Source organism: Impatiens glandulifera, chromosome 4 (assembly GCF_907164915.1).
Source record: "Impatiens glandulifera chromosome 4, dImpGla2.1, whole genome shotgun sequence".
Taxonomy (NCBI): Eukaryota; Viridiplantae; Streptophyta; class Magnoliopsida; order Ericales; family Balsaminaceae; genus Impatiens; species Impatiens glandulifera.
In genome coordinates this window covers 49,050,181-49,070,965 of record NC_061865.1, presented here as the reverse complement: position 1 = coordinate 49,070,965, position 20,785 = coordinate 49,050,181, and the positions used below count along the sequence as shown (strand labels likewise).

Below are 20,785 nucleotides of genomic sequence, written 5' to 3'. Positions count from 1 at the left end.
AATAAACGTGTCTAACTCAATAATTAATATATAACAAATAATATATACATTCATAATATTCTCTAATTTAGTCATTTTATTATACCTTAGAGTGGAATTAGGTATAAATCTTGAATATAAAAAAATTATATTGAGATAAGTAATGAAGAATCAAAAGGAAGAAATAGAATCATAACCGATAGAGAGAATACAATAGGGATGAGGGAGAGAAATTCTAACAAGAATTTTTACCTAAATCATTTCATAAATTTCTAAACAACCAATATTCTATTTATACTATTCTATCAATAACCCAAATATTATTTCCCCTTGTATTATTACTGTTAGATAAAATCAGACCGGTTCAAATAAACCTAACTTAAATAAACTTTTCATGCAGGAACAAGGAACCGGACCGGATAAACCAAAAGAACCGGCTAAGAAAACCAACCGGTCAAGCTAGTAAACCGACCAAGAATACCTGGAACTTGACCGCACAAAGAAAGGGTCGGCCAAAGCAAAACCGGAAACATCAAACAGCCGATCAGCCACAAGGCAGAGGAATAACCGGAAGAAGTCTGGTTACATCACTCATACCAAAAGCCATTCGGCTAAGTCAAGCGGCCGACCAGTACAAGAAGACAATTCGGGTATCTGTTGAGAATGATACCAAAGGAACAGACTGAACACTTCCATATCCATACAAGTCTGAGGAAAGTCTGCAGGCTGCAGAACACAGCCCTACCGGATCTCTCCACTTCGGGATAAGTCAGAAAGGAGATCTTCCAAGTACAGACAACTGTTCAACAGACAGTGTCTACATTGAGTAAAAGACAAACCCAGCAGGTTTGTCTTACAAACCGGAAGAACAGACCGCCAGGTCTGAGATAGAATGCCAGGTCTGAGATTGACCATCAGGTCTGAGGAAACGACCGCAGGACTGAATCTCTGAAACACTGAATCACTGCACCTCTGTTCAGCCAATCAGATTCAAGGCAGTGAAATATGACCGTTGGCATATTTCACCTATAAAAGGGGCAGTTGAAGAAGAGTAAATGCGGGACAAGTAAGATACAGTGAAGCAAGTGAGAAATTCTAAGAGCATTTACTCCAAGTGATAAGATTGTGATATTCTAGAAAGCCTAAGTGCAAAAGTAAAAGTGTGTTCTACAATTTCGGTGTAAATTGTAAGAGTATTATCGAGCAGGAAATAAGTCTCGATCGAATTGTAATTGTATTCCTTAGTGAATATCCTTCTCGCGGTTTCGAGAGGAAGGGGTGACGTAGGAGTTTTATCTCCGAACATCCATAAAATCTGTCTTGTTATTTACTGTCTGCCGGTTTCATTATCTAACCGATTCATACCGATATAACCGACTTAACACTATCCAAGCCGAATTTCCAGAATACCGAAATCGACCCACCATTTTCAGACCTCCATCATCCGAAACCGGCCTTGTCTATCAAACAAGTGTGCTGCTTCAACCTGAAAGCAAATCTCTTCCGCGCTTGAACCTAGTTCAAGGATTTGTGACAGGTTGTGTAGTATTGAAACCCCGGTGTTAATCTTTAACCGGATTAACCACCAACTTACGAGTAAGAACCGCTAACCGGTCCAACCCCCCGGTCCTCCAGCGGCTACCTAGATCCTAACAATTACCTTCTCCTTCACTTCGTTCGTCCGCGAACGACAATAGTCGAAGGCTCCGTTGAAACTCTAAAACATCTGGTGGCTCTTCAAACCATATGAATAGCCGAAATTGCTTTTTTAAGATATCGGGTGGTTCTTCAAACTATACAAACTGTCCCACAAGATTTATCAATTGTAGCGCATAAAAACAATTACAAAACTTAACATCAAGTGGTTCTTATCCATGTTTTATTTCTGAAAACAAAATTCAATGTCTTATAATTTCTTGAACCACACAAACTGGACGCAATTTGGACTTGGCGCTAAGAATACTTGAAAAATGGGATCAAACGACCAACATCCTATCTTCAAGGCTCAAAACATCTTCAAACATTCTTTCAAGGCCCAAAACATCTTCAAACATTCTTTCAATTTTAGTTCGAATAGAAGTTATCCCGAACGCATTTTCGCCAAACCACCAGGGATATGGGGAGACCAACATCCTATTTTCAAGGTCCAAAACATCTTCGAACATTCTTTCAATTTTAGCTCGAATAGAAGTTATCTCAATTTTAGCTCAAATAGAAGTTATCTCGAACGCATTTTAGCCAAACCGCCAGGGGATATGGTGACGCTCGTGGTGGCGACCACCGCTGACCCGGCTTCAATTGGCCCCGCTTCCGCCCTCTTGGCAATGCCCGGTTTTCACCCGGGTCCTACCTTCCAGGTTTCATTCGCAATTTCAGACTTCTATTCATCTCAAATGGGAATGAATCCATGTGAACTGGATTTCCGATTTTGTGTAGAATATATCGAGTTTTGTGAATAAGGAACTAAGGCTCTTGAAGCATGACAACCCAATTGTCTTGGAAGATCATTTGGACAGAAGATGGGAATCCGTAACAGGTGAAACAGTCGACGAGGTCATCTTCCTTAGTAAGCACACGGCTGTCTCAAACCGTCCTGCGCTCACAGTTCATCCAATTGGTACTGAGATTTTGTCAAATGGGCTTTTCCCCATGATTTAATTACACTTGCAAAGTTGATTTAGATGTTTTTTTTATCATTTTAATGCACATTTAGGAGTGCCTCATTTGCGAGAAGATGAGGTGCCACCTGCTGGTGGAAAATCTGGTTGGGCTGCACCTCCTAACCCTCGTATAGGACCATGGCTCAGGCTGTTGAAAAGCATTGCTGAATCATTTTCTCTATTGCCTGAATTTGAGGTTAGAAATTTATAGCCATGGTTACTACAGATGATATGAAAGAGGACTTGCAATTATGAGATTCTGGCCATGATTTTGTTTACTATCTTAAATGAAGTGAAGATCAAATTGTCTCAAGTTCGATTTCTACTAAGAACACACCCATTGAAGTGAAGATCGTGCTAGCTTTCTCTAGGATGGTGTCTTAATAATATAGGGAACATGATTTTCTTCATATATTTGGATGATAAAATAATAAAGTACAATGTATAGGATATACTAAAGAAGCTAACTAAATGAAATGCAATTTTCTAGATATGCTAGCTTTATAAATACTCAACCTTTACCATGTTTTAGGAACTTCTCTTTGATTGTGTTGTTAGGATTGTAAATAGTAAAATAAATTAGATGACAATGTTGTAAATACGATGTTAGTAGGTTGAACAAGTGAAACAATTACAAAAAAAAAAAAAAACTCTCTTTTCATGTACCGGGTCCTCGGTCTGTTCTCACCTAGACTTAGGCCATTCTCCTCTCTTACCCTAATTCAGAATTCTAGTTTATAACAGTTTGATATTGTATATATTTCAATTTGTTTCTTTGATTATCAATTCTATTGTAGGTGACTTTGGAGGCTACCCATCACGGACCTGAAATAAACTCACCAACCATGTTTGTGGAGATAGGTATATTCTTCACCTCCACCCAACTTATTTATAAATCGGATAGAAGCTCGTTGGGTTTGCTGAAATTGCATAAAAAGCTCATTTTACTTGTTGAACTAAAGAAATAGGCTCAAATCACCTCCCAACGTTTTTTTAACTGCCTTAAATCTTATGTTTCTTAGCTAATGCTTCCCTATTTTTTTTTTACCCCTACAAGACCTTGAATTGGTTGGTAAGAATTTAGATTTAATGTACAAGTCTAATTTGTTGCCTTCTCCTTGTACTATACTAGGAAGTACAGAAGAACAATGGAAGAGGCAGGATGCTGCACAGGCCATTGCTTTAGTTGAGCATCTCTTCTAATCGAGCCTTATTTAGAAACAATTTTGTACTTGAATTCTAGATCTGGATATGCTTGAGAGAACACCAATGAATACTTTGAGACAGATTCAGATACGTTTGTTTCATGACCTTCAAACAACTCTTACCGATGATCCAAATGACTGTTTATCATGAAATTTGAATAGGTTGTAGATAGATCTCTTCAAGATGGGTTTTCTTTTCTTTTCTGGATCTAGATCTAGATCTGAGCCAGACTAAGTTCAAATACAACCCGTTTCCACATCTGGATTCACAACTGAATGATAATTTGTGTTTCCAAATGTTTCTTATGGTTGTGAAACTTTTCATGACAAATTTTTTTAACACAGCTGTTCTTGTGATGATTAAAGTTAGTTTGGGAAGGTTTAGGACTGGGTGGAGGAGCTGCAGTAGGGCACTGGAGTAGGTACAGTGGGTGCAAGTTTTGTAATGGAAATATTGTTGTATTTGAAAATGGAATGTCATTATTTTTGTAATTAATTGCATAATCCTTGTTTGATTTCACAGGAAGAACTACCAAAATAAGGTCCTTCTTGGAATTGGTGGTGGACATTATGTGCCAAGGCATATGGACATTGTCATGTGAGTATGCATCAGCATTTACGAACAATGTCTATATCATGTTTTGAACATGTGACCAGAACGTATCAATCGAATCTTGTGATTAATTGTTGTAATTGAATATGCAGAAAAACTCATACTTCCATTATTGTTATGTACATACATACATATTCCTATACAAAAACTCCATTGTCTAATATTTCATTCCTTAAAAATTAGTTTGACGATTTTTATTTTTCAGGAAAGATGGTGTGTGGGTAGGTCACCTTCTGTCTGGGTATTCATTGACAATGGAAGAAGAAGATGTTCATAAATCTGAAGGAAAAACAAGCACAGACTCTGTAGGTGGGACTTGGAGACAAGCTATCAAAGTTGCACTTGAGACTACTAAATCAGCATTCCCTGAGGGAGAAGTTTTAGCACATCTTGACAAGAAGTTAGTATTGCACTTCATATTTCTTTATGTTTTTCTTCTCTTTGAATTTTAGGAAGCTACCATGACCCCACTACAGTCATGCCTAGTAATCGAATTCTTTCCACTTAAGCTACCCTAGTGAGTTATTTCTTATATGTTTTCGTAAATAGTAAACTCATAAATAATCACTCAAAACTCACAAGTATTTGTCATTTTCAAATTCTCCTTAAAACTATTATTCTTTTTTGGTATAAGCCCTTACACTATGAAACACATTTGATGCGACCAAAATAAAATGGTCCGGCTATAAAAATGAAAACGCTAAAAAATGCCCTTTCAAAAGTGCTTATATCATGGGCCTATTTTGAAATTGATGGATACTTTAAGGATTATCTATGGGTTTTACTCTTTTGTAAACTTAAAATGAATTCTTTTGAACACATCTTCAGATTCAATTCGAAAATACTAGATTGAAGTGGGAGGTTGTGACGCCTTCAGGGATTAGTTGAAGTGTGTGAAAATTTTTCCGGACACCCTACTTATACAATAAAAGAAACTCAAAAATATTTTCTAAGATGTTTGACTAGTAAATTTTGATGCAACTCATGTTCAGGGCTTAATACCAACCACTATCAATCAGAATGAGGAGAATGTTTTACTTAGCTAATACCATAATCATGCTTTAATTATTTGTTTGATTATTTTGTGATTTTGGGTTCTTTATTGGTACATGTCACAAATACTTATAGTTAGGTAATTAGAGATATAGTTAGTAGTATTAATAGTAGTTAATATGATAGTTAATTGCGAATTGAATAATGATGAATAAGAAGATAGACTATATAGTAGTTCAGTCTGCTTCTCTGCTCCGTCTCTGAAGTGTCTCGCCCCGTCCCCCATTCTATCATAATGTTTCTCAATTCCCATCCATTCTTTCACAATTGTCGTTATCTCGTTCTTAATCGCTCTTAACCATAATCATATTATGCAGGAGTTTGAAAGGTTGGCAAAAACAGGCAATCACAAAGTTCTTAGTGGAGCTGAATGTGAATATTGGAAAACCTTCTGATTTCTACTGATTGTTCTTGTTTTGTGTATAGTTAAGTGTTTTTTCATTGGTGTTCCCATTATTAAATTTCTTATTTTGTTACTTATGAAACCAAAGGAATTTGATTTTCTGAAAGATGGGTTTTATTGTCAATTTCCTGTACATTCTAGACTGTCATTTAACATTCAACTTATTATTATTAATAATTAGAGATGATTTCTTATCCCAATTATTATATGGCAATCAAAAGAAATAGAAGAAAGTTTGATATTAGATCTTGGCAAGATCAACATTGGTGGAGGTTAAAATGCGCACTTCACTCTCGAAAGAATGTGTATAGATTGTAGAAAATATATGAAAAGGTAGGTTAAAATTCTTGCACTTTAATGTGGAACTAAACGAGCATTTAAGATAAATGAAAATTTTATGTTTATGTTATGTTCTAATTTAAATGTGACATTAAAAATTGTGATTTTTACTACTTCTGTCTTACTTACAAAATTAATAATACAATTAACATCTATTTTATTTGAGAAATAGTTACTTAAAGCAAATACACAAAGGAAGAAACTTTTTATCCTATATAATTGTGTTGTTTGAGAAGATTTTAAGAAAAATATTTGGTTGACCTTTACATATTTTAATTTGTTTTTGGATATGCTTCAAATGAAATTGGATCTTTTGAATTTCTTTTTACTTTATTCATGGGAATGTTTTTTATTACCTCATTTTTCCTTATTTATATGATTATTTGGAAATAAATTGATTTTTTTTGAAAAACTTGTTTAGATAAAATAATCAAAATATTCCTAATAATTAATATTTTCAAATACTATAAAGTAAGAATAATTGGAATGATACCTAATTGAAAAAATTACTAATAAGTTTATAAATTTATGACTAACTAAATTATATCTCAAAACATTATTTCATCTAAGATTCACATCCAAATAAGATACTAAAAAAAATCCAAACCCAGATCTAAACCTAAAGTGTTTCCAAATGAAGGCTAAGACTGATGAAGTAAAGATTGAAAGGATAGTAACTTATTTATTAATAATCCACAACAAACAAGCTTAATTGTATAAGTTCAGGTGAAAAATCATGATTTTTGACCAAACAAATCATCTACCCTTTAAAGCATATAAACCTCAAACAGGCAGGAATAAATGAAATCTAAGTTTTACAGAAAACATTATGAGGTTCAGACAAGATAGCTTATCTGACAACAATAGATTTAACCTAATCTTATGTTTATTGTTTCTCCACCATAAGATAAAATAAGATAAGATAAAGTTTATGCTGCTGGTTGCTGTTGAGTGATACAGTGCACATTTCCACCACCAAGAAGAATATCCCTAGCACTTTTTATCCTCACAATCTGAAACTCAGTACAACAATATTCAGTTAATTAACTACCACCAAAAAGTATATAATTTTCTAGCATATCCAACCCGTAATCGTAAAGACCCAAATGCAAGAGCGGAGCTCTATCAACTGAGCTATATCCCCGAGCCAAGCTTGGTCTACAGCCTTATCTTTCTGATAAGAGATAGCATTAGGGCAGACTGCGCTCAGTTGATAGAGCTGCACTCTTGCAATTGGGTAATTGCGATTATGGGTGATTATGGGTTGGATGTCTAATTGTCCATGCGGTAATGACAATATCTTAAAACCATACTTTGCTCATGTAACTTGTAAAAAGAGAAGAAAAACAACTTGTAATAAAATATTTGCATAATTGAAGACAATAGTATTGGCTCTTGACTTACTTGATGGTCTGGAAATGTATGAGACAGGACCCTAACTGCTTCATCGTCCCATTTCTGATCTCCAAACTGTGGCGTAATAATAGCTCCATTTGCTATATAGAAGTTTATGTAAGAAGCAGCAAGTACTGAGTCTACACATCTTGCTTTAGCCTCCCCAACCTGGTTTTTCATCACGAGGGAGATAATAATAATCTTTATACCAAATGAATTCTAAGGTGGATCACAATCCAAAAGTAATATTTATACTGAATGGAGCAAAAGAATGACACCATAATCTGGATTTGATTCAAGTAATAATGATCCAAAATACAATCTTATACCAAATGAAAAAAATAAATAAAATCACTTTCAGTTTTAATTATGGCGTCTTTTAAATGGGATCGTGATTGTTCTAGAAACTGTGACAAAATACCAGTTTCCAAATTATGTGGTTGTAGATAACTTCTTCAACTTTTTGAGAATTTCATTACCCAGAAAAATAAACTTTCTGCTAAAATATAATGTCTTCAGTTTCTCTTAATGAGAACACAATCAACTGAAGAACAATAATATCTAAATATACCTCTTATATTTTCACAATTAACTGCTTCATGATGTATCCTTTTTTTTTACCTGAACAAGACCAGCTTCCTCCTCGGCCGTCATGCAAAGAGGCCCAGGAATATGCAATTTAATGATTTCAAATTTTCTCCCTTTCGCATCAGTAGCACTTGAAAGAACCGAATATGCTTCTATGGACCTCTCATACTGAGGGTCAGATTCATCATCAGTCCAGGCCAACAAAACCACTCCAGGTTTCACAAAACAGCACATATTGTCAATATGACCATTTGTATCCTCATCTCCTGAAAAATTATCTTGTTAAAGAACATTACTTAAGTCATCTTAAACTATGTAAAACAATTAGATGACCTTTTTTGGTTACCCAAAGTAATTAAAACTAAACATTAATGATAGGATCCGGATAACATTGAAATTTGGAAGTTAAAACTGGTAACTGTTAGTAGAAAGGATATATTAGTAGTAGTATAGGGGCTGTATGATAATTAGTAGAGTAAGTTAGTAGCTTATAAATAGTAAGAGTGTGTATTTTTTTGAGTAATGAATTAAATGGTTATTGAATCTGGTCTATCTCCCCTCTAAAGGCTTAGGCCATTTTTCGTCCCATCTCTAGGCGGGTAAGTCCCATGATGTTAACTACTTAGTTTGTTCATTTGATCAGTTTTTACCATATAGTCCACGGGGAAGCCAGACAATCTTCTTTACACCAAGATATGCTTTAAGTTCGTCCTCGATTTCTTCTTTGCTCATATGAGGGTTTCTGTTCTTATTTAGGAGGCACTCCTCAGTTGTAAGACATGTCCCTGAAAGAAATTTGAAAATTGAAAATTGTATTAACTGTCATATTTAAGACATTTGCGTATAAAGTGTATTTCAAAGTATATATGACAAGCTCCAAACCAAGACATGTAAATCTATATCAGTTTGCATATCTTGGTGTAAAGAAACAAACAAGTGCTTACTTCTCCAAGACAGTTCCAATATCAAATTAATAGTATTAGTAAAACAAGACAAAAAAACACCTTGTAGCACAGGAAATCATACCTTCTCCATCTACATGAATGCTTCCACCTTCAAGAATCATAGAGTGTTTAAATTTAGGAACTCGTTCAACATCCAGAATCTGAAAGAAAGAAAAAGGGTGAAAAATAGCAAAATTGAATAATGAAAGAACATGTTACTGAATTGTATACTATCACAAGATCAAGACTTCACTGACCTTACTTGCCAGAAGATTGTCAAAACTCCAATCTATATAGCAACCTCCATCAACTCCTAATCATCCAAAAAAAATTGAAAAATGGAAATATCAGAACTACACGATGAAAAGATATAATAAACAATATACATGTATTAGGCAAACAATCATCTGCAATAAGAAGAGCATTAATGACCCAAACAACTTGAAAAGAATGAATTGGTGATAAAAATAGATAGCTATAGTGCCTCTTCTATCTGATTAATAGGACAAAACTTATTGAATTGATTGAATCATGTGATAAAATGACATTTATGTCACAATGGAACCAAATAAAATTACTCTTTTATCGTATAAAATGTACCACCAGTGTCAATTACTATAACAAGTTGTATGGAAATCAGTGTTTCCGATTTCTTGATGAATCTTGTTTTTCCATACCAAGGTTTTTTTCCAGGAAAGGCGTGAGAATCGACCAAATGATGAAGAACCTATTTAACCTTGCCGATTATATTTACTAAATAAGAAACAAATTGGTAAATAAAATTCCAGATCATATCTTTCTTATCATATTCCCTAATGTACTACTTACATTTTATACACATTTTTAACTAATTCTAATTTTTACACAAGTTTTAACCTCATTCAGAAGATCATTCCACCGAGGATCCATCTTTACCTTATTTACTACAACAATGCCTAACCTATGCCGAATATCTAGGTATTGATGTTCCAGAATAGGAAATCTGGATTATTAGAGTTATACATATATATATATGATCAATTTATGGGGAAGTTTGGAATGTCAAGACCCCCTTCAAAGATGAAAGCACTTAGCATAACTCTAATATGGAGATTCTAGTTTTAGAAGACAGGAAGCAGGAAAGTACAAAAGGAAAATTGACCCATCATACATACCCCCATAACTGTTGAATTCCCAATCAATCCCAGCAACCTTAGCCTCTGAGTCACTTGTGGATTTGCTTTCTTTTACAACAAACTAAGATTAAGATAAACTTCATTTCAATAATTCAATAGATGTTTGAAAAAAGTCAAATGTCATAAAGAGTAAAGAGAAAACATACTGTAGGCCCTGAATCACGAAGCCAAGAATCATTCAAGCTCATTTCAATCACCCTTACACTTTTCGGTAATTGACTTCGAGCATTTGCCCACTGATATTTAACAACCAATGAAAAATAATAATCAAGAATTGGGTATGCAAATGCAAATCCAAATCCATTTTCTCCTTCAACTAACTAACTAACCTGTGCAGCACTAGCACAAACAGTCACTGGCTCAAACTTTGATATAGCAGTTGCAACTTCCACAAATGCACGTTGACCATGAATTGCATTATCTCTCCAGTTATCCAGACGTTCCTGTAAAACAAAAATAACTTCATAAATTAAAAATGATATTTTGGTATTATCCCTCCAGTTTATACATCAATTATATGTAGCCATGATAGTTGATTTGTTTAACTTTGTTAAGAAGTTCTAATCTGATTCAAATAGAAATACATATAGATAGATAGATAGATAAAAAGATAAAATGGGTGTGGATTGAACTCACAGGCCAACCGATCCAACACATAGAATGAGGTTCCCATTCTGCAGGCATGCGGTACCCATGAAAAACTGGTGTTCCTTTCAAATCCATTGCCGTCTTCAATGACTGACTGTTACAGTATCTTCTTCTTCTTCCAAACAACAGATTGAACAGAAAAATACAAGCTTGGAACTGAATACAAAATCTTGCAGCTGCAGATTTAACAGTTGTTTCTGCAGCTTCAGAAATCAATGATTTTGTTAGATCGAAAAGAAGGGAAAAAGAACAATGGCGGCAGTGTCAGATAACTTTACCCTTGAATCATCGCAGCACAGCCGCAGACAAATTTTATGTAAATCACGTATATTTTGTGCTCATATATATATATTACTTTAAGTTTGTTTTTTTTACTATATAAACTTTATATGATAAAAAAGTATACATAAAATATATTAATAATATATATTTATAAAAATATAATATAATATATATATAATAATAATAATAATTAATTTGAATTTGTTTGGTTTGTTGGGTATAGAATTTTCTTTAATTTGAATATATACGTAAGAATAAATGAATATTTGAATCGGATTGTAGGTTAAGACACTTATAAACTTGAACGGTTAAAATTAAAATTAAAAATAATATATATAAAAAATTAGTGCAACCCTATTAACCAATTATAAGAATAAAAATATTTTTAAAGTTGATAATAATAATCTCAATGAGGGAATTTGGCGAAAGAAATTTGATGAGGGAATGACTTGGCATCATTTCATTGGTTGATTTTTTCAGCTAATAAGATAAAATTATGTTAAGTCATTTCCTCACTAAATTCTCTCATCTAATCATTTCTCTATATATAATAATAATAATAATAATAATAATGCTTAATTTGAATTTGTTTGGTTTGTTGTGTTTGGTTTGTTGGGTCGAGAATTGTAGTTAATTTGAATATATATGTAAATTAATATTTGAGTAGTATCGTAGGTTAACTCACTCATATATAAACTTGAAACAGAAAAAATTAAAATTAAAAATACTATATATTTATTTAGAAGGTGAAAAAACAAAAAATGCAACCCTATTAACAAATTATGATTATAAGAATAAAAGTATTTTTTAAAGTTGATAATATAGTCTCAGTTTTTTTATTTAAAAATTGTTAGTTGTGATTTTAAATTATTTTTTTTTTACTTCAACTGATCTAGGGCTAATCCTTTGAGGTTGATAATGATAGTGTCTCAGTTTTTTTATTTAAAAAAAGGTTAGTTGTGATTTTAAAAATTAATAAAAATAAATAAATAGTATTAATATATAATGATAATTTTGTTTAAATATAAAATATTTTAATATTTTAATTAATAATTTTTTTAAAATATAAAATATTTAATATTTTATTAATAAATAAAGATGTAGAGAACTGGTATAAAATGTCCTAATTATTAATTAATTAATAAATATATATTATGAATTAAATAAATCTGGTCTTATGAATTTTTTTATATAATATATTATATTTATATATTTTATTTTTATTAGAAAGAACAATTAAAGTCGTTCTTTTTGAGTTTTTAAAAAAATTTAATCAAAATTAATTTTTCAATCAATCACATCACTCATTTCATTAATCAAAATACTAAAATACTCTTTATTTTAAATTATTATTTTTATTTTATTTATATATATCAATAACTTTTAAGTCATTTTACCATAAATAATCATCATTTTCTCAAAATCATCACCAATCATTATTTTTTTCTCACTCTAGTTTTTTTAAAGAAGCGAATAAGGCTTAAGTATAATTTTTTTATGGGTCCAAATATTTTATTTGAAGTAAATGATTATTAATAATAAATAATAACTAAGTGATGTAATTAATAAGATAATTTAAATTTTAAAATAAAATAAAAAAATTATAATTAAATTGTTGGGATAAGTTACTTTTTGATCGTGTTATTAGTTAGTATTATGGTAGGAACATTACTATTATTATAGATATATCGAAAATACAGTATCGCAATATATCGATTTTTAAGGTATACCGGAAAAAAGTACCGATGCCGAAATTGTTTATACGATAAATATACGATATTTTCAAAATTTTGGTATATCGAGATATAACGAAATAGTATTTATACATTAATATATATATATATATATATATATATATATATATAATACTTATAAGAAAATAAATATATTTAATATTATTTTAATTATAGAAACATAATTTTTAAAAATTAAATCAAAATATAATTATATTGGAATATTATTTAATATATATCATCTCTACATTGACAATAAAATTGAAAAAATGATCAAACCTTTTGAAGCTGGTTGAAAATGAGTGAAACTAAGTACTCAATCCTTTCAATTATTGTCAGAATATTTTTATCTCATCTTTAACAATTGTCATTGAGTCTATTTTTAGCTTGAGTAAGAGAATAGTTGATCTTTTTATGAATAAATTGAATCTTAAAATGATGGAAGCATTGGTGTGTACAAATGATTGGTAAAAAAGAAATAAATTAAACATAAGAAAAGATCTTATTTGAATTATTTAATGAAAATTAAAAAATTAAAAAGAATGAGATATTTTTATTAATTAATTCTAAATGAACTAATATTTATTATTATTATTATTATCTAACATGAATTGTATTATCAATTTATAAAAAAATTACATATATAAATGCGATTCAAAATTGTTTTAAATCTTTCTCATATCCCATTTATTCTAACTTAAAGATTATACTTATGTTTATTTTTGATAATTTCAATTTTTGTAACAAAATTTAATTTTTAACAAAAATGTTATAATTTTTTAAAAAATATATTTTATGATAAATATCTTTAATTTTTAATTTTGGGTAATGTTTATATGGTAACTATATTAAATTGATTTTTTTTTGTTTAAGTTATTATGTTTTTAGGTATGAAATATATAATATTGATACCGTACCGAAATTAAAGTATACTGAAATCAAGGTAAGGTAAAAAAAGTATGAATTTTTCTATACCGAAACTTTCGATAATGTATAAGGTATGGATAAAATAGTAAGTATACCGTATCGACCACCTAGTTAGTATAGTTTTTCTTTCAATTTATTTGTTATTGGATGATAAAAAATTAATTTAAAAATAAAATAAAGCTATAAGACATTCTTATCAAACAATATATTTACCTTTTTTTTTCTTCCAACCAAACAAACACAAGTTAACTTTTTAGTTTTTCTTTCAATAATTTATTTGTTATTGAATGATAAAAAATTAATTTAAAAATAAAATAAAGCTATAAGACATTCTTATCAAACAATATATTTACCTTTTTTTTTTTCTTCCAACCAAACAAACACAAGTTAACTTTTTTAGTTTTTCTTTCAATTTATTTGTTATTGGATGATAAAAAATTAATTTAAAAATAAAATAAAGCTAAGACATTCTTATCAAACAATATATTTACCTTTTTTTCTTCCAACCAAACAAACACAAGTTAAAAGTTAACTTTTTAACTTGAAGCAAATAATTGTTTGTTATGATTACAAATAAAAAGTTGATAAATAATGACAATTGTCCTTTACCTATCACACACCAAAGTCACTTTATCTCCATTAAAATAGGTAACTGTCACTTGTCATATAATTCACTTATCACATCGATCATCATTTATTTTTATTTCTACATTTTTATTTAGATATTACAATTTTACTTTTTTTTAAATTGATTTAACTTTCAAATAATCTATATATATAATGATGCTTAATTTTTAAAGTGTTCAGATTGTCGGGTCGAAAACTGTGGTTAATTTGGATATATGTGAGAGTAAATGGATATTTGGGTCGGATTGTGGGTTGACCCGCCCATAAACTTAAAACGGTTAAAAATAAATTTAAAAATGCTATAGGTATGGTTCAAACTTGCAACCTAACAAAACAAGTACAATCTTTTAACCAATTAGGCTAATAACTCTTTATATTTTAAAATCAACTCAAAATTTGATAAACACGTGACATTTTAACAATATAAGTTCAACTTTTTAACTAACTAATCTATATATATATAATGATGCTTAATTTTTAAAATGTCCGGATTACCGGGTCGAGAGCTGTGGTTAATTTGGATATATATGAGAGTAAATGGATACTTGGGTCGGATTGTGGGTTGACCCGCCCAGAAACTTAAAACGGTTAAAAATAAATTTAAAAATGCTATAGGTATGGTTCGAACTTGCAATCTAACAAAAACAAATATAACTTTTTAATCAACTAGGCTAATAATACTTTATATTTTAAATTCAACCCAAAATTTGATAAACGCGTGACATTTTAACAATATAAGTTCAACTTTTTAACTAACTAATATATATATATATATATATATAATGCTTAATTTTTAAAGTGTCCGGATTGCCGGGTCGAGAGTTGTGGTTAATTTGGATATATGTGAGAGTATATGGATACTTGGGTCGGATTGTGGGTTGACCCGCCCATAAACTTAAAACGGTTAAAAATAAATTTAAAAATGCTATAGGTATGGTTCGAACTTGCAACCTAACAAAACAAATACAACCTTTTAACCAACTAGACTAATAACACTTTATATTTTAAATTCAACCCAAAATTTGATAAACGCGTGACATTTTAACAATATAAGTTCAATTTTTAACTAACTAATCTATATATATATATATATATATATATATAATGATGCTTAATTTTTAAAGTGTCCGGATTGCCGGGTCGAGAGCTGTGGTTAATTTGGATATATGTGAGAGTAAATGGATACTTGGGTCGGATTGTGGGTTAACCCGCCCATAAAAATTTTACCGTAATATTTTTTTCACGATTTTTTATATTATTACTCGTACAAATGCACGGGATACATGCTAGTTATAAATGAGGATACTTGCATTTATATCAAACATATTTAATAATACGTTGACGAAAAAATTATTATTCACCATTAGTATTGATTTTTTTTTATCGTATATTAAATTTTCCCCAAATCTAGCCTAGTCTATTCAATTACATTATCAATATTATGGATTTTTTTTTAACATGGACACATGAAAAACATTTTATACGTCTAAGATAGAGATAACGCAATCTCATAAGCAAAGTCTCAAACTTTTTTTAATATTTCAAATGATCCTACAAATTAATGATTCAATTTTCCAAGTTTTCCAAATCGAATAACCCTTTATGGCTCTTTTACTATTATCATTATAACTTTTTTTTTCTACTTTGTGAATTGATCAATTTAATCACATGAATTTTATCAATTATTTTGGTACTATTGATCATATTAATCTTATTTCACCAACTCATCCCAACCCAATGATTTGTATAGTCATTTGTATGTTTACTTGATAACCATTTTTGCTTCTTGTATGGAACCATTTGTATATTGTTTTTTATAACTATTATTGTAAGCAAAGTATATAAGTAATAAGTAGTCGATCCATTATTTGAGTTGAGTTGAGTTGGGTCAGTATGATATTTTAATAATATAAATAATATATATTTAAATTATTGTTATTATATTTTTAAACATATAAATTATAAATGAATTAAAATTTTATAATTTTTTAAATATAAAAATTTTAATTTTTTTTTTTGTAAAACTAATTATAATTTTATTACTAAATTCAATTCCAATTATCCTCGACAAACACACCCTACTGAACCTTAAATATTCTATTATTATTTAGGGCATGCTTGATACGTAGTTTTTGTACTCATGAATGAGAAAAGAAATTAAATGAGATGTTTGGTTTGTGGTTTTGATTCCATGATATTGATTTGATTCCCGGATATTCAGGAATCATCCAATCCTCTCTAAATTGGGAGGAATGAATTTCATTCCCGATCAATACACTCTCTCTTCCATTATCTCCACTCTCCTATTTTATCTCTTATAATTATAATTATAATTATAATAATAATATTATATATATATATATATATTTTATAATTATATTATAAGTTATTTTATAATTAACATAATAATAAATTTTATTATATAAATAAATAATTTCAATTATTTAAATAATATTAAGGAATCATTTAAAATAAAATTTAAGTAATAATTACAATAACTAATAATAATATAATTAATTTTATATAATTAATTTTAAATATTATATATTAATAATAAAATTAAAATAAATAAATTAAAATATAAAAGTATAAAACTAAAAATAAAATAACAATTTTATATAAAAAATATTAAAAAATATTAAAAAATTAAATATGAAATATTTTAATAAAAATTATTATTAAAAAAAATTATACCATGTTATAATATATTATTAAATAAAATATTATATTTAATTTAAATTATATAATATTTGAAAGACTTTGTCTTATATTATTTATATTTAATAGATAATTATTTATTTATAATTAGTAAAAAAATTGAAACATTCTAACATTTTTTTGTTATAAGTATTTTTATTTTGAAAAAATATAATTAATATGAAAAATATTATATATTTATATTTTATTCAATTATGTTACTTAAATATTTTATATATTTTAAATAATTATATTATAAAAATAATAATATATTATATTTTTAATTAAATAAAATAAAATTAAAATTAATCATAATTTTAATAACAAAATTATATTTATGGCTTTTCTCTTATAAATCCAAACGTTATCAATGGTAATGGGAATGATTAAAACTCTTAACCAAACACTACACTTTTATCAATCATACCCATTCTCATTCCACACATCTTTCAATCCCAATCATATTTCCATTCTTTTATTTGAACCAAGCACCCCTTAAAGTTCTATATATATTACTGTATTATTTGAAAAAACAATTAAATTGTATTTTTTTTAGAAAAATGGATAATTTCATATTATTTGAGTTAATTACTTATATATTCTTATGTATTTAATATTTATTAATATAAAATAATAATAATAATAATGTAATATTCATATTTAAATGATGAAGCAATTATATATATATATATATATATAAATGCAAAATCACTAGGTTATCGCATCACAACGTATAATTCATTTTTGTTACAATAAACAAGTCGATAGGTGGTTAATTTGAGATCGAATTGATCTATCCATAAAATTTGAAACGGTTAAATTTAAAAAATAAAATTAAAAATGACATAGAGACAATTATTAAATTTGTAACACAACAATACAAATATAACACTTTAACTAACTATTTTATATTTTAAAATTAATATAAAATTTGATAAACGTGTGAGATTTTATTTATATAATTTTTTTTATTAATTTCTTATAATATATATATATATATAAATATTCTCAAATCATTCGGTTTTCGGATCACAAGGTACGACCTATTTTTGTTATAGTAATCAAATTGTAAATTGTTAATTTCCGGGTTGACACCTCCATAAAATTTGAAGTGGTTAAATTTATAAACAAAATTAAAACTATGATAAAATTTTGAATTATAAATATATTATAATTTTAAATTATTGAATATTTTTTTGTAAATTATTTTTAAATATATTATTTTTTTAGTTAGTAAAAATATTTTAAGCTCTTTTAAAAAATATAATTACGTAGATAGATGATTATTTGTACATCTCTATATATAAGATTATTTGATATTTGCTCAATGTATGTTATATACTTATTATTTTAATATTTTAGTTAACAATTTAATGAATGATTATGAAAGTGATTCTATTTATAATTAGTTAATGAATTATTTGAGAGTAATCTCAAATTAAATAACTCTCTTTATAATAAATAAATAATAAATAAATTAGATTTAGTGATGATACATATAGTATGTGATCTCCTAACAAATGCATAATTTTATTATTAACTCATATATAACTCACTATGCACAAATATAAAATAATTATATATATTATTTAGTTGTGTGTCTTAAATATAGTTATCAAAATCAACATATTCCTATTAAAAAATAATTTAAATACTGTTAATTCTTACATAATTATTTTCTCTAAAATGAGTTAAAAATGATTTCTACTAACTAAAAACTATTAGAATCAATTCTCCATATTGAATTATTGATTTATATTTTATAGCATAAAATGAATATAAAAATAATATTTAAAATTAATTTTAAAAAAATATTACATCATTTAATTTAATGTAATAATAATATTTATATGATAAATATAGTTCAAAATTTTATCTTATTTTTCAAATTTAACCGTTTCAAATTTTGTGACAGGTCAACCCGCAAATTAACAATCTGACTCTCGTTTACTTATAAAAACAAGTTTTGCGCTTATGATGCAAGAATCGAGAAATTAATAAAAAATTAAAATTTACTAAATGCAATATCAAACTTTATTTTGATTTTAAAATATAAAACTCTAAACTTTGATTGAAGTGTTAAACTTATAATGTGAAACTTTATTTTGATTTTAAAATATAAAACTTTAAATCTTGATTAAAGTGTTATACTTATAATGTGATCAGTTTAAGACTTATATATATTATTTTTAATTTTATTTTTTAAATTAAACTTGTCATGCATTATGGTGCGATTACCTAATAATTTAATAAAACTGCATTTATTTATATATATATATATATATATATATATATATATATATATATATATATATATATATTGAAAATAAATTAGTTGTTAATTATGTACTTAATTTGTAAATATAAATTTTATTTTATGAAAGGAATCGTATCAAGATTGATCCCATATCTGTCAATCTTTATGTCCCACTACATATAAAAATTGCATATCAAGTTATTCTTTATGTCCCAACAATATTGAGACATAAGATCGACAAGATAATATGATTATGACATAAAATATAATTTATATTTATTAATTAGTTATTATGCCCATAATGGACAACTAATTTAATTATAATAGTACATATATATATATATATATATTTTTTTTTTTTATATATATACCTATTACATTTTTAACAATACATACTTCCCTAACTAACTATTGGGAAGCCCTAACTAAACATATTAATATTTTTTATTTAATTAAACATATTAATTTTTTTTATTTAATTTAACAAATATCTTATATGGATAAGTTATTTTTATTTAGTAGATAAAAATTAATTTTTTAATTTGTAAATTATTGAATTATTATAGACAAAGAATTAGAAAAAAATAATATTTGGACCTATTATTATAGACTAATTAATTTTTGGATGGAAATGGACTCCCCCTTAGCCTTGGAATGTCCTAACCGGTTTCATGGGCTTACCCAAGAGCATCCCTTCATGCAATATGAACATTTCTATCATTTATTTACATAATAAAATGAGATATATGTCATGTACAAAAATGAGAATATGTATTTTGTAGAATTAGTTTTTTCCTTAGTGAAAACATTTATATTTATTTATTCATTATCAAAGAAAAGAAGAAAAAAATCAACTTGCGAGTAAAATAAACAATTGAAGGAAGTAAATAATTGTCTTATTTTTTCTTTTCCTTTGTTTTTATAAAAAATAAAATAAACAAATAATACTGTTTCAACTTTGAAGAAAAATTATATATATATATATATATATATATATATATATATATATATATATATATATATATATATATATATATATATATATAATAACTAAGAAAGAACAAAGGAAAATGGTAGTATTAAATTAATGATGGCAACAAGAAATTCATAATTTTAATTGACCGAGTGACATGAGAATTTAACCCACCATGAAATATCCAATTCACATATTTTCACTTATTAATAACTCTACATAATTTTAAAGCCATCTAAATGTGTTGTCAAATTTGTTAATATAAAATACTATTTTATTATATATAT

At 27.8% G+C, this 20,785-nt stretch overlaps 2 protein-coding genes across 3 annotated transcripts; one reads left to right on the top strand and one right to left on the bottom strand.

Annotated features, from left to right (window-relative positions):
* The first annotated feature begins 2,204 nt into the window (after positions 1 to 2,204).
* Positions 2,205 to 6,046, top strand: LOC124936107 (D-aminoacyl-tRNA deacylase-like). 2 transcript variants are annotated; one of them, XM_047476567.1, is made up of 9 exons: positions 2,205 to 2,336; positions 2,416 to 2,596; positions 2,693 to 2,835; positions 3,437 to 3,500; positions 3,772 to 3,824; positions 4,211 to 4,266; positions 4,368 to 4,442; positions 4,663 to 4,857; positions 5,828 to 6,046. In XM_047476567.1, the coding sequence occupies exons 1-9, from the start codon at positions 2,235 to 2,237 to the stop codon at positions 5,913 to 5,915; spliced, it is 957 nt and encodes a 318-aa protein (XP_047332523.1). In that variant the 5' UTR covers positions 2,205 to 2,234; the 3' UTR covers positions 5,916 to 6,046. The 2 variants fall into 2 exon arrangements, with proteins under 2 accessions (XP_047332523.1, XP_047332524.1); XM_047476568.1 differs by lacking the exon at positions 3,772 to 3,824 and having other exon boundaries at positions 4,211 to 4,262.
* A 970-nt stretch (positions 6,047 to 7,016) lies between these two features.
* On the bottom strand, positions 7,017 to 11,160 carry LOC124935688 (agmatine deiminase-like). Its single transcript, XM_047476106.1, has 10 exons — positions 10,991 to 11,160; positions 10,684 to 10,797; positions 10,501 to 10,590; positions 10,334 to 10,415; positions 9,437 to 9,492; positions 9,262 to 9,340; positions 8,886 to 9,020; positions 8,269 to 8,501; positions 7,657 to 7,815; positions 7,017 to 7,265 (listed from the first exon to the last, which is right to left on the bottom strand). Exons 1-10 carry the CDS (start codon positions 11,075 to 11,077, stop codon positions 7,182 to 7,184), a joined length of 1,119 nt encoding a protein of 372 aa, XP_047332062.1. The 5' UTR covers positions 11,078 to 11,160; the 3' UTR covers positions 7,017 to 7,181.
* Between the last annotated feature and the right edge of the window lie 9,625 nt (positions 11,161 to 20,785).

Coding starts and splice junctions, on each gene's coding strand:
- LOC124936107 (XM_047476567.1), top strand. CDS start 2,235: ATGGTGACGCTCGTGGTGGCGACCACCGCTGACCCGGCTTCAATTGGC. Junction 2,337..2,415: donor ACCCGGGTCCTACCTTCCAG/GTTTCATTCGCA, acceptor GATTTTGTGTAG/AATATATCGAGTTTTGTGAA. Junction 3,825..4,210: donor CTGCACAGGCCATTGCTTTA/GTTGAGCATCTC, acceptor TGATGATTAAAG/TTAGTTTGGGAAGGTTTAGG.
- LOC124935688 (XM_047476106.1), bottom strand. CDS start 11,077: ATGGATTTGAAAGGAACACCAGTTTTTCATGGGTACCGCATGCCTGCA. Junction 7,816..8,268: donor AGGAAGCTGGTCTTGTTCAG/GTAAAAAAAAAG, acceptor ATGAAAAACCAG/GTTGGGGAGGCTAAAGCAAG. Junction 7,266..7,656: donor ATACATTTCCAGACCATCAA/GTAAGTCAAGAG, acceptor ACTGAGTTTCAG/ATTGTGAGGATAAAAAGTGC.